The sequence below is a fragment of the Lupinus angustifolius genome, unplaced genomic scaffold (genome assembly GCF_001865875.1).
Source record: "Lupinus angustifolius cultivar Tanjil unplaced genomic scaffold, LupAngTanjil_v1.0 Scaffold_79_74, whole genome shotgun sequence".
Lineage (NCBI taxonomy): Eukaryota > Viridiplantae > Streptophyta > Magnoliopsida > Fabales > Fabaceae > Lupinus > Lupinus angustifolius.
Window position 1 is genome coordinate 5,408 of NW_017723809.1, and position 14,475 is coordinate 19,882.

The window sequence follows — 14,475 nt, forward strand, 5'->3', positions numbered from 1 at the left end:
TAAAAATGTTATCAATAACACCAAAATAACATGCATACCCAAGATAACACCAAAATTGTTATCTTGAACTAAAAAACACTAAATAAGCTTTATGGAGCAAAAATATCCAAAAAAATGTTAACTTTTTCCATAAAAATATTATCTTTTTAGTAAATGAGATAATGTGATGATAAAGAAAGTTGAGTGTATGAGATAATGTACATATAAGAAGTTGCAAAGAAAAATCATATATCTGAATGAAGTATTCACTAATCGATTTAACGGATGAAGATATTGTGTTTGGGATGAAGGAGGAAGGATGAAGAAAGAAGTTTGAGGAAGATAAAAAATAGAGAGACACTGACATGAGAATGAATGGAAAAGAGTAAGGAGTGGAACTTTACCTACTCATAAAAACTACTAAATGTCAAACTCATAAAGCAACTTTACCAACGATACATGAGTTTCAAATTTTAAATTTTAAAATGAATAAAAAAAACTACTTTATTTGTAGAAGGACAACTTTACCTCCTCAAAAAATTAAAATTAATTATATGATCAAACTCATTAATGAAATAGCATACAGGTATAATAAATGACCAAGAAAATAGTGCAATGACAAATTTAACCCTTAAAAATCGAAGTGTCAATCATATAAAATGTCTATTTTTTGGTAATACCATAAACTCATTGCATTCTTATATACATAGTAGATAACTCAAGTCACGATAATAAAAGTTTAGAGAAAAACTTGTATAGAGATCTATATAATATATCATATTTAGAGACAAATATATTTATATTTTTTTGTGATATCATTTATGACTACATTTTAGTTAGAATTAAATTTTAATGTATTGTCAACATTTTATTGATTGTCTCTTACATAAGTAATTTATTTTTGGTACTATCAATAATATCTTTTAAGTAGGGGTGTTCAAATTCAGACCGGTCCAAAAATAAAACCGAAAACCAAAAATAGACCGAAATTGCAAAAACCGAATGAGTTTGGATTGTGTTGGACTTATTTTTTACAGACCGATTGGTCCAGTCCGAATTTTGGTTTCACCTCTTAGATCTAGACCGGACAAAATTAATATGTAAAGTTTAAGTGTGTAATACTTTTAAGTGTCTTCCAAACTTAATCTTAAGTCTCAACTCCAAAATTATACCTATATTTTATTTGTTATATTCTATAACACACAAATATATACAAATATATGTTGCTATATTTTAAATCATATCGATTACATTTGATACACTTTTTTAGAACTTAAACCAATACCACAACCAAATGAAGATGATTCAAGTGTTGATTATGATTAAGTGTTTTATTATCAATTTTATTGTTGTGAAAGTATTATTGTTATTAATCATCAGTGGAACACTCTAACGGTTAAAATTATGTTGCAAGTGCTCATATTATTGTTATTGATATTTTATTGTTTTGTTGTCTTATTATTATTGATGTCTTGTTGATGTTGTTGTCATTTTTGCTTTTACTATTATTGTCTTACTATTTATTATTATTTTATGATGTTGTTTACTTATACTATTGTTCACATATTTTAATGTTGTTGAACAATATTTTTATTGTTGTTTTATGCTTAATATTTAATCATTTTTATGAGTTTTGAATGTAAGTGGAATTTCAATATTTTATAAATAAAAAACCCGATCCAAACTGAACTGAAACCGCATATAATATTTGGACTAGATTAAATCAGACATCTTAATATATTGGATCGAACATCTTAATATATTGGATCGAACATCTTATAAATAGACCAGACCAGACCGTATTTTAATTACGTGTTTGGATCAAATCATTTTTTGCCTAAAAACCGATCCCATCGTAAACCCCTACTTTTGAGTAAACTATTTTCCTTCACTTGAAGGTTCGTACCCTTTCCAACAAATATAACTTCCGAATCTAATCCTTAGTATTTTATTATTGAATGTGGCTTACATATGTCTTTCTCTACAAGTTTGATTGATATTGATTTTGGTGAGGGAGAGAAAGATGATATAAAAATATAAAAAACTTAGACAAACTCAATTTGAAGCTCCTGCCCCTTCTCCCTCTATTCCTTTATTTGCACTACACCAAGCCACCAACTTCCCCAGATTCTCACAACTCTTAACTTCTCCATTTCCATCTTCCGATCAATCATTTTCACCTTTCGATTCATAAACTCGCCGTCTCAATAACCGTTTTCACAAACAAATGGGTTCTGTGCCGTCGACGCCGCGCAATGGCGTCGGCGCGTCATCGCCGGAAACGACGGAATACCTAATTGGTACCTTTGTCGGTGACAAGTCCTTCCCTCTCTCGTCGGAGTTCTGGCAGAAGCTTCTAGAACTTCCTTTCTATGCTGAATGGCCCTCTAACCGTGTTCATCAAGCTTGCAACCTCTTGGGTGAGTCATATCATTGTTTTCAAAACTTAGCTCAATATCATTATTTTATTTTTAATTTTTTTCTGTATAATTTTCTCTTTGTTCCGTGAGGGATACCATTGTTATACCCAAAAAATTATAAATAATTGGGAAGAACTCCTGGATAAATTAAACCTGAGATTATTAATTGTAATGACAATATAAAGTAGAATTACTTTACTATATCCGTAGCATTATGAATTGTAACTTACTTGAACTTGAACTCATAACTCCATTTGCAATGCTGAGGGAGGTCGATGAAATTTCTAATATGGAGGGGTGTTGAGTGTAATTAAGCTAAGTTAATTTAATTTTCTCTAAATCGTGAAAGAATTCATTGTGATATTTGTTTTCTTTAAAAATGTTGGGTGTTTTGATGAATTGGTGATTTTAATGTCTTGTAAGTTTGTTCATAGTTTCTGTAGCTCAAGTAAAAACCATTCATGAGCCTTCACCTAATAGCTTTAAGCATTTGAGATAGTTGATTCTATGACAAAGTGAGTAGGAGTTAGATAAAATCCTCTTTCTGGAGGGAGTGTTCGATTTAAAGCGAAGCTTGTGGGGATAACTGGTTGTTAACACTCATTTTATCTTAGTTATAATATGTTATAAGCATGAACACATTTTGAATTCGTAGGTTGTATGCAAATGATGGTATTAAGGAGGGTAAGTTTGCTTCACATGTGAGCTCTTACTATTTTATATCATAATACTTGTTTAAAATTTTTGTTTCGCTTTATATTATTTATTTTGGTCATCTTTTTCCTACTGGTGTTGCAGCAAGAAACAACTGTTACACAAGGCATCTTGCGAAGATTTTGTTCCATCTGGCATGCTACTTGCAAGAATCCATGTCTACTTCAGGTGTGCCGCCCTTGGTTTATGGAAAGGCTGTTAATGCAGTTCACATCACTTCAGTATTCCTAAAGCACTTGATTGAAAGTGCCCAAGGTGGTAATATCAACTTATACCTGGCTCTCCATGTTGACGAATCAATATCAAAGGATATTTTGGGAGGTACATAACAGTCGTTGTTGCACCCTCAGATTTTAGAGAATATCATCCTTTCCTAGTACTTTATGCTTTCTGGTTTTACGGGAAGTTGGTAAAATTTAGATATCTGGCTGTGGGACTTCTTCGTCTTGTAGTTTTCATTCTTTATGTTTTTATGATATATGATATAAATTATAAAAAATGGCAGTCAAATGCACGAGGCTCCCACTAGAGTGGGTATGGAGAGGGTACATATATGCATCCTTACCTACGCAAGTGAATAAGTTGTTTGTATTATTTGAACTCATGACCTCCAGGTTATGATATAAACACGGCTATTTATTTGAACTTTGTTGTGTACGATTTTGAGCAATGTATTAGCCTCAACTTAATTGTCAAGGCTAGACCCGAAGTTTGTCCTCTGCCTACTTTAGAAATATTGATTTAGATACTAATTTCTTCTCCTTGTATCTGATTTAATATGTAAAGGGTTTTTAATATTAATTTAATTGGAATCTTCTTATTTTGTCACTGGTTTCGTTATGAAATTTCCATTCTTTCCTTTCATCTTTATTTAGGTTTTATTTTTTTGTTTCTGCTTTATTTAGATTTTATTTTTATCGTAATGCAGATCAGACCATTGAAAATCTTGTTATGCAGAATGTTCTTAACTTCATAGCATCTACAGATGTGAGGTATGTCATGGATAACTTGCTGATATATTGTTGTTGCATTGTTGTGCAAAACTGTGAACACATTTTTTCCTGATGATATATATTTTTTGATAGTCCCGACACATATCTCTTACATCTGGAGCTGCTTAATTTTATGATTATTGCAATGTCAACTCAGCTTCTCTGTGGGCCATCTCCTGGACTGAACGATGTGAACCCATTTCTTGATGCAGCAATGGATCTGGTTAGACATCAAGCTATATTTAGTTGCTCTAACTGCAGCTAGAGAATTTCAGGTTATTGTACTGTTATGTTTTGCAGGATCGCTCTCTGGTTATTTCAGTTGTGCAAAAACTGCTTCTGAATTACATTACCCGACCCGGGGTTCCATTTAATCAAGAATCTGGAAGTCAGAGTCACATGCTAAAGAAAGTTGGCTCTGCAGCTGGTATGGTGACTAAATATGGTTATTTATTTTTGGAACTTTTGAGGTCAAATGTACTTTTTTTAAAATAGAATATTATGATAATTGTCTTCTTGCTGCAAGATTTTCCTTACAACGTTGGAGACTTACTAACAGATACTTCTTTTGGTCTTCCATTTTTTGTCCTTCTATTTCAGTAAACGTTGTTTCATTGCCATTCAGTTATTTGATCAGTTCAAGCAGTGAAGGATCCAGAAGTCCAATAGCAGATAGAAGCCTTAACATGCTTCTTGTTCTCATTCATTATCATAAATGTGTTGTGAGTGAGGGCTACTCTGCCATTGAGAATGATAATTCTTCCACTTCAAATTCATTACTGAAGGAGAACACATATTTTTCTGACAACCCTTACTACAGGGCCTTAGAGCATGTAACTGATTGTGAATGTAATATATCTTTCATGTCTCTGTTATTCTTTTAGTTGATTGAGAAAGCTAGCAATTTTTTAACAACACATTAAATGCAGTTGATCGAGCAGATGTTGAGAGTATTGCACACCGTGGTCCAATTGTAAAGTTGCCTTTTGCTTCGTTATTTGATACGCTTGGCATGTGAGTATTTGGCCACCTTTATGTGGACAATCAACTTACTAGATCCATAACATTGCACATTAAGTTTTAATTGAGGCTCTTCGAAGTTTGCATGTTATCATGGTACGCTGGTAACTTCTTGCTTTCAAAATGAGATGGTCAAAACATGCCTATCACTTGTAGCCTTGTCTGTGAGTCTTGTGATGACAAATACTTGTTTCTTTTACTTTTGTGTTTTCACTCATTGGTAACTTGCATTGAAGAAGAGAGAGAAAAATTAAAAAATTAGATTATTTTTTTCAATTTGCTTTTTCCCTTTACTTGTCTGTTTTTAGTCATTCTGTTTCCCTCGTTTATTTTGTGGACGTACATTGTTGTTTCTTGCTGCTTTCTGTCTCTGTTCTTTTGCCTGATGCCCTAGTAGTACCTTAACCTTATGGTCAGTGACTTCCAATTTTGTAATAGTGGCCTCCCCTTGTTTTCCACTACAGGTGGATCGATCAAGCATGAACTCTTGAACTTTGCTCCTCTTTTTTAGACTTTATTTTTGTACATACAAAATTATGTGTATAGAACTATAGATGCAGTGCTCAAATCTCAATTTTCTTACAAAACATGTATGTGCGCACAATTCATTATATTGGACTTTGTTAGGGGAAACAGTCCATGCCCAGGCCTTTTTGGTTAAGGCCCACGTCAGTGGATAGTTTATACTTGAAGGAAAAAAAGGAAATGGCATTATTGGCGAGAGTAATTACTGATGGAAACCATTGGAGGATGTGAAGAAGGGGATTTCAGTTGAATAAATCATGAGCATCCCATGTTAGAGGGTTTCCAGAACTATTGTTGCCATTTCAGCATTTTACTTGGGGCAGCATGGGAGCTTTCTCCTGGTTTCCAAATTTCAGCATTTTCTTTATTTCTGTTGGTATCTCCATTGCGGGAGTATGTTTCCCTGCATTTCCTCGTTGCCAGAGGCATATACTAATATTACTAACTCTATCAGATTTATGCATTGGCCTCAAACTTTTCAACTTCTTACCCTCTTCAGGTGCTTAGCTGACGAGACTGCTGTCCTGCTGCTTTACTCATTGTTGCATGGGAATTCTGCCTTTCTGGATTATGTACTGGTTCGGACTGATCTGGATACATTGGTATGAGGAAGCGAACTTTGTCCAGTGAAAAATGTAGGAATGAATAGATGTATTTCATATGTAAATATGTTGAAATCAAAAGAATAAAATTTTTGAAGAACTGCTCGACTATCATATCGTATATTCAATTGCTTGTTTCGTAATGCACATAAGCCATCCTAAATCTTAATGATATGGGTATAACTGGTCCATCTACTATGAGTGGCGATTGAAACTTATTCTGATTCCTGCTTCTTATGAAATTAATAGTTAATGCCCATTCTAGAAGCATTATATAATGCTCCAAGGAGGACAGCTAATCAAATTTATATGCTGTTGATTATACTTCTCATACTTAGTCAAGACTCTTCTTTCAATGCAAGCATTCATAAGCTGGTAAGACATGTCTGTTGGCATTGAACTTTGTCTCACTAAAACTGTATGGGTTATGCTGAATGCTAATTTAGTGCATGTTTCAACAGATATTGCCCACTATTCCTTGGTACAAAGAACGTCTCCTCCATCAGACTTCTCTAGGTTCCCTCATGGTCATCATTCTTATCAGAACTGTACAATATAATTTATCTAAACTACGGGTATGAATCTTAAAGTGAGTTGAATTGTTATTTTAATTACCCCATGTTTTTACGCAGCCATTTCTACTGACTGGTTATTCAGTAAAACGTTTCATATTGTTAGTACATTGACTATAGTCCTGATGGCCATTACGAAAGATGTGTTTAATGTTCTTATGAGATAGCTATTATGTATTAATGTAATATACAAATTGATTGATGCTATGGGTTCTGGTTTTTCCATATACAAAACACTATGTCCAGTTCATGTTTATTTCAAGGTACCTCACCTCCAAAAGCCCAAAATTGGATTTTGGCTTCTAACTCTGAACTGCACATAACATGGTTTCTTTTATCCTTGCCTTGACCCTATGATAGAATGTGCCTGCCTTGAAAATCTATTCTGAATTTCAGAATCTCAAGCATTGATATATTCCTAAGCACATATATGTATTTGAATTTAATAAATATTAATTTTTAAAGATTCTTGACCTAGATAGCATAATTTCCACCCTTGTATATGTGTAAGCTTTAAGTCTGCATTTATTTACATATTTAGTCTGTTTATATGTTTAGATGGTGTGCTAAAATTGGTTATTGTATTGAATTTAATAGGATGTATATCTTCATTCAACATGTCTGGCAACTTTGGCAAACATGGCACCCCATGTCCACCAATTGAGTGCATATGCATCTCAAAGACTAATCGGGCTCTTTTATATGCTATCACGGAAGTATGCCACTGCTCTTTATGGGCCTTCATAAATATGATATTTGCATTTCATATTTATATATTGAACAAATAATTTCTGACATAAAAGTTTGATTATATGGTTGGGTCTTGTTAGGTATAACAAATTAGCAGATCTCAGAGATAATAAGATTGATACTGTAAAAGGCAACTTGATTGAAGGAAGTAGCATTGTAAAAGATGTGGTATCTATACAGTTTTGTGCTTTTTTCAGTTGATTACATTTTAAATAATTCCTGTTTCTAAATATATTTTTTTTTGATGCAGTCAGCTGAGTTACACATCTATACCGATTTCTTGAGACTTGTACTAGAAATTATAAATGCAATCCTGACTTATGCACTGCCTCGAAATCCTGAGGTACTATTTAATATTTTATTGGATTGATGATAAGTTATCACATTTATCTTTTTTCTATCTGGTTCCCAGTAGTAAAAAAAACTATTTACACTGTGACTGTTCACATCTGCTGTAATGCTTTTTGGTGACTTGGACAGGTAGTGTACTCAATAATGCAGAAACAGGAAGTCTTCCAACCATTCAAAAATCATCCTAGCTTCAATGAGTTGCTTGAAAACATTTATACTGTATGTTTCATATACTTTATCTATATCATACATTCATACTACAATATATATTTACCTTTAAAAATCTTGCAACATCAATGGAAGAAGTCTCATCATGTCTTTACTAATGTCATGAACCTTGTCTTTGTATATTGCAAAATGTTTTCAGAGTGTTAAAAAACGTGTTCTATTTGGTATATGCAGGTCTTAGATTACTTTGAAAGTCGGATGGATGCTCAAAAAATGGATGGTAACTGGTCAGTCAATGAATTGCTTCAAGTGGTAATTGTCAATTGTCGGTCTTGGCGAGTTGAAGGGATGAAGGTAAAATGGAAATAATGTGTGATTCACTGTTTACTTACGATAAAGAATAACATCAGGGAAATTTCTTTCCATGCTTCTACAAGACTTTCTTGTTTGGCAGATGTTTACTCAACTGCACTTCACTTACGAGCAAGAGAGTCACCCAGAGGAGTTTTTTATCCCATATGTCTGGCAGCTAGTACTATCTAGATGGTATGGTTCTGGATCTTCTAATCGCCATACTTAGTTATAATTGTGTTGCTCTTATTATTTGATATGTATTGGTCTTTATGCATTGGCTTTCAACTTCTAATTGATAGGGATGGGTGTTAAAGTTTCAGCCTTGTGTAATCATTAGGAGTAGTTGAAAAATCTGTTACTCTCTAGGGGTTGATAAAGTATATTAGCTATCTTATCATTGCTTATAAGTTTTCTAGTTCCCTTGTGCATATGGTTATCTCGCTCTATGCATGTTACTAATGTGAATTCTGTCATCTCCAGTGGTTTCAAATTCAACACGGCAGCCATAAACTTGTTTCCAGTTGATCCACCTACAGAAGTATGTATCTGAATCTCTTTACGTATACTTGAAAGGAGAAGAATAATAATTTTATTGCTTGAATAAAGCTGAAACTAGTGATTATAATTTATAGGCTAAGAATGACCAAATTAAGGAAATAAGTAAAACTGCAGAAAATCTCCCAATTGATATAAAATCTCCTAAATAATATAAAATCTCCTAAATAATATAAATTCTCCTAAATAATATAAAATCTCCTGATTGATACTATGAAACCAAAATAATAATAGAAGCATATTTTCTAATAGTAAAGTGAATCTCTTAATATTACAACACTCTCGTCAAGTTGGTGAATGAATATCTATCATTTCCAGCTTGCAAGTAAGATCTTGAAACTACTTTAAAGGTTAGTTTGGGAGTTGGATTTTGAAGGGAAAGGGAAGTGCATTTGCTAAGGGCCGAGACATTTTTTTCTATCACAGGTACAAATGGGTCTTCATCCACACTACAAGTCAGAAGCCGTTTGATTTGCCCGTCTCTAAGAAACACCTTTGGAACCGCCCATTCGCCTAATGATTTTACCCCTTCCATGATGTTTGATGCAAATTTCTTGAGTTTGGTCAGACCTCCTAAAGTGAGTGCACCATCAGTCGTCGCGATTGGTCTTTACAAAGGATCATTCAAAAGATGTAACCCCTTTATATGACCCTTCCCAGAGGCTAAGGTTGAACCATCAATTAGCTTATCTTCCATCATCACTGTCCTTCAACTTTCTTCACTATGAACTGTGTGGAACACCTCTGAGAGAGAAGGGAGTTTCCCTTTACCCAAAATTTGAACCCGGATAGGATCAAATTTAGAGTTTAACCCATATAGGAATTTAAAGATATGTGTTTTTTAATGAATTGAGTCAGTGAGTCAGTGTTTTAGAGTGTGCATTACACTTCATCTTCAAATTATGATATTGGTCCGGAGACCCTCTCCCATGATATTCTATTATGGAAAGGTTTCCAGCTTAGGATTGAAAATTTCATAACATGTTGAGATGTCCTGTTTTATTTAATGTGTTAGCCAAATAATTATAAATCTCTCAAGCAGTAGGAAGAAATATATAATATCGGCTAATCTTCAGAGTCAAAGAATGCCAAAACCAGGTCATAATGAGAGTCCTCATCAACCCATATATCATATTGTGGATCAGTCTCAACAATGGCATTTCCTTCAATATGATTAATACTCTTGCGTCCTCTGAGAGTAATATGGACAAAATGGGTCCGCTGGAGGTAGTTGCGCTCATCTAACTGATATGACCCTTAATATTGGAAGACCATTCTGGGTCAAGGGTGGGATAGAGATAGGTTTAACTTTAGACAAATTGAACCTGGAAATAAACAATGAACAAACAAGGGTGTTTGTATGGTGACTTTCCAAAGGCAAGTGATATCGTGACCAAGGCAAGGTACAACGAAAAGAAGGGTCAAAATAAGAATGGGTAGGGGGTTTTTTAAGTGCAGAAGCAGAGTTCTAGAATTGGATGATCTGATATCAACTTGAGAGAAGAAGAATCTTATTGCTTGAATAAAATTATAACCAATGACTACAATTTATAGGGTAAGAATGACCTAATTAAGGAAATAAGTAAACCTATATGAAATCTCCTAATCGATCCTAATCGATATAAAATCCCCTTATTGATATAAAATCTCTCTTAATTGATATTATGAAACCAAAATAATAATAGAAGTATATTTTCTGAACTTTCTCTTGATCGATATTATGAAACCAAATAATAATAATAATAGAAATATATTTTCTAATATAATAGAAATACATATTTTATATTTATATGTTTTACTTACAGAAAGAAGCCCAATTGTATCTTTACTCTTTTTTCTTTTTCGCTTATATTTGTTTCTTAGCTGACCCTAACAGTATGATAAAGGTTGTTGGATCTCACTTGCTTTTTTATATTGCTGTTTCTGTAATGGGTAAATGACTATCACTAGAATGTTAATATAAGTTCAGGAGGATTTGGGAATATATATTTTTATCTTTATTTTGATTTTTACCTTGTTTTGCGGTCTGCTCTGTTGTTACTTCAAGTGATAACAAAACTTGCATCTTATTTGTCTTAACTGTGCAGTTATGTTTTTATCATTGAGTTCAATTGCAAAATTTACTTTGTTTCAGAGACTTGAGAATGAGGTGGTGGGAAATACACTCCCAAATAGTGACATTGAAAAATCTGAGTATGAGCTTGATCCATAGCTGGGTTATCAAACTTGCCTGCCAAAAATTATATAGTTTTATTAGTGAATGCTTGTACTCATTCGCAAAAATGTAATATCCTCATTCTTTTCTGTTAATAAATTTTGGACTGTAGAGGTTTTTGTTTAGATGATAATCAATAGGTGATGTTAACATCCCTGTCCTATCATAGTTTTTAACTTTATATAAATTAGTGTATTGTTGTCAACCCGCTTTCATATTATTTGGAATGTATAGTTATCACTTCCGCCTCATTAACCATCTATCATTACTTGTCTATTTTAAGGTAGCTTGATAATGAAGGCTAATACTTATGGTCTCTGAACTACGGATTTGTCAAACACCCTCACGTGTGGGTGTCTAACACGTATCCAACATGGATACGCTCTGATTCGCGAAGGATATGTATCCATAGAGTATCCAAAAATTAAAAAAATAAAATAAAATAAATAAATATTAAGACATGTATCCAATTCGTTTTGAATAAAATATAGGATATATGGATTCGTTTTCAGTAAAGTATACAATATATAGATTCGTTCCCAATAAAACGGGATAAGATAAATTCGTTTCTAATAAAACAGGATAAGATAGATCCGTTTTCATTAAAATATGATAAAATAGATTTGTTATAGAGGACAATGATTTTAGGATATATTCCTTTTCATTAAAATAGGATAAGATAGATTTGTTATGATGGCAATGATTTAAATTTCCATTATATTTTTTACTTTGGATATTTTTATTTACACTTATAATTTTATCATATTTTATGTGTTTTTATTATCTTATATGCGTATCCCTAAACATATCTATCCTGTATTTTAGAAAAGATACGTGTCGACGTATCGGATACGTATCGTATCCGAAATATTTATCAGTATTCGTGTTTCATAGCTTATGGTTGATCAAGTATTGTTTTATTGAAAATAACACATTGATGTAAAAGTATACCAGATAAATGTATCATGATCATCTTGATTTACTCATCTCAAAATATATCACTATCAAGGTGGAGTTTATTTGCTCGTAAGTTTAGAACATTTACAATGTTCAATTAACTTATTATAAAGTTTAAATTAATTACAAAAAATGAAATTCAATTAATTACTATTTTGTGCAGTTACTTAGTATTTTGTTACATTATTCATAGTAATGTTATTAGGGATGGCAATAAGCATGACGAGCGCCGGTACTGCTTTCTCATGCCCAAACCCATAATATTTGTGGGTACCCGTGTGGGTAACGAGTATTTGCGGGTACCCATCGAGTTTTTAATTTAATTATAAATTTATATAATTTATAATAATTAATATGTAAAAATAATTGTTACATGAATACTATGATATTTATATGATAAATTTATGATCATAGTCAAATATGTATAATTTATTGTGAAATAATAATAAAGTATATAATATATAATCTTAAAATAATAATAAATATATATAAAAAATTAACTAAAAGTTAAATATATAAATTTGCGGGTACCCGTTACGGGTATTTCTACGGGTACCCACTAGTTGGGTTTTTTTGTCTCCCTAAATGTTATGAGGGGTGAGTCTTGACATAACAATAAAGGTAAGTCTCATTGTCTTGTGACCATGAAGTCATGAATACAAATCTTAAAAACAACTTCATTTATAAGGTATGGTTGAACTTACAAGGTGGGGGAGCCTTGTGCTGAACTATTTCTTTTTTCATTTTAATGTATAGTACATTTTTTTTCAAAATGCATAAAAATATTGACTATTATACTAGATGCATTAAATGTATAATGATCTTAAATTTGATGAAGAATCATTATGTAACGTCTTGCTTTGTAGGTCATCTGCAAATATGACAACGAATCTTAAGTAATTATAGAATTGCACTTGGACAGCCAGACTTTCATTCATAAAACCATAATTACATTATTTTAATGTTAGGACTTAGGATGGTGAAACTTATAAAGTGGTGTACTAAATATTAATAAGTATATAAAACAGTTTGAATCCTCAAGTTTAGAGTTTCATAGTTATAATTTAAAATGATGCTTAAATATACTTTCGGTCGGTGAAAAGTATAGACATTTTATTCGTAATAATCTCATAAAAGAAATGACTCTCCTATTTTATTAACTTGTTGCTGTTAGCTGAGCTCGTACCATGAAGATAACACAAAAAATCAGCTAGTAAATTTGGTTGTACTTTAAGCCTACAAATGTTCTTTTCTCTCATTTGATTAGTGGTTTTAAATAACTTCACCAAATTTAACGCAAATTGGTTAGTAACTCCCTTTGAAGTTTGTCCACCTAATTTTGTTTTTGTTCTTTCGGGAGTCAACGTACTTGGAAATAAATTCCGCAGCATCTTTCTTCATGCCTTTCCACCAATAAAATTCTAGCTAGTCTGGATACATTTTACGGAACATGAGTGGATTTTGTATTAAGAATCTAAGTGGTGCATGGCATTGCCAAACAGCCAAATAAATTTCAATTTATAGAAGTGACACATTTTAGGAGAGATAGTTGTACACTCTGGAGATTACTTCACACCTATTATGATCATGTTTTCCTTGACACTCTTTTAATCGATTAGTGAAATTCATAATAGATTTAATAGTTTCCATAAGCATTTAATCGATTAATCTATTACATAATCGATTAACTGTGTGAAAAGTGAAAGTTTATTTATGTATGGTAAACCTTCTATGAGATGTATGCATATGCAAAGTATGATTTCAAAATGAGTGTTATTTTGATGCAATGAAATCATGTGTTATCAAATGAGGTACATGCATACTATCTATCATGAATGGATGAATGACTCTTATTTTATGTTTTATTTAATTTTAGCTTCGTGAGATGCTCATCCTCGGTTTACCTATCATAGACTCAAACTAAGCAATCATCTTAGAACTCTCAAAAGATGTAAAAGGATTTCCTAATTCTATATGACCCAAGTCTTTGGCTTGTTGTTCGTTGAGTTGAATCAGTCTTCACGTTTTCCTCAAATCTTTGTCTTCATCAAAACTACGTAGAAGATCAAAGTTGCAAATTTTGACTCCTCTTGCAATATCAATCTCCCCATTTTTATAATAATAAACACTACATGTTTTGAAGCTTGATTTGCTTGATCAACTTCCTTTGCAAGGTTGGGAAATTGTTGTGCGCTGCTCTCCCTCACTTCATGAATGATGGTAGTGTAGGAACTTTTTCTCCTCCTTTGAGTAGATATGGAAGCCTAAGCAACTTGCAAAACTTCAAACAACAGTGCCCCC

The 14,475-nt window shown here is 32.5% G+C and overlaps 1 protein-coding gene across 2 annotated transcripts; it reads left to right on the forward strand.

The window, feature by feature from the left end:
• The first annotated feature begins 1,958 nt into the window (after positions 1–1,958).
• Positions 1,959–11,342, forward strand: LOC109339529 (dymeclin-like). Of its 2 annotated transcripts, XM_019576983.1 has the most exons (18): positions 1,959–2,399; positions 3,198–3,434; positions 4,042–4,105; positions 4,199–4,328; positions 4,406–4,532; positions 4,706–4,954; positions 5,035–5,119; positions 6,150–6,252; positions 6,502–6,627; positions 6,714–6,827; positions 7,422–7,540; positions 7,655–7,742; positions 7,825–7,917; positions 8,055–8,144; positions 8,328–8,447; positions 8,548–8,639; positions 8,928–8,985; positions 11,137–11,342. In XM_019576983.1, exons 1-18 carry the CDS (start codon positions 2,207–2,209, stop codon positions 11,212–11,214), a joined length of 2,166 nt encoding a protein of 721 aa, XP_019432528.1. In that variant the 5' UTR covers positions 1,959–2,206; the 3' UTR covers positions 11,215–11,342. The 2 variants fall into 2 exon arrangements, with proteins under 2 accessions (XP_019432528.1, XP_019432529.1); XM_019576984.1 differs by lacking the exon at positions 8,928–8,985 and having other exon boundaries at positions 11,137–11,224.
• Positions 11,343–14,475: the final 3,133 nt, after the last annotated feature.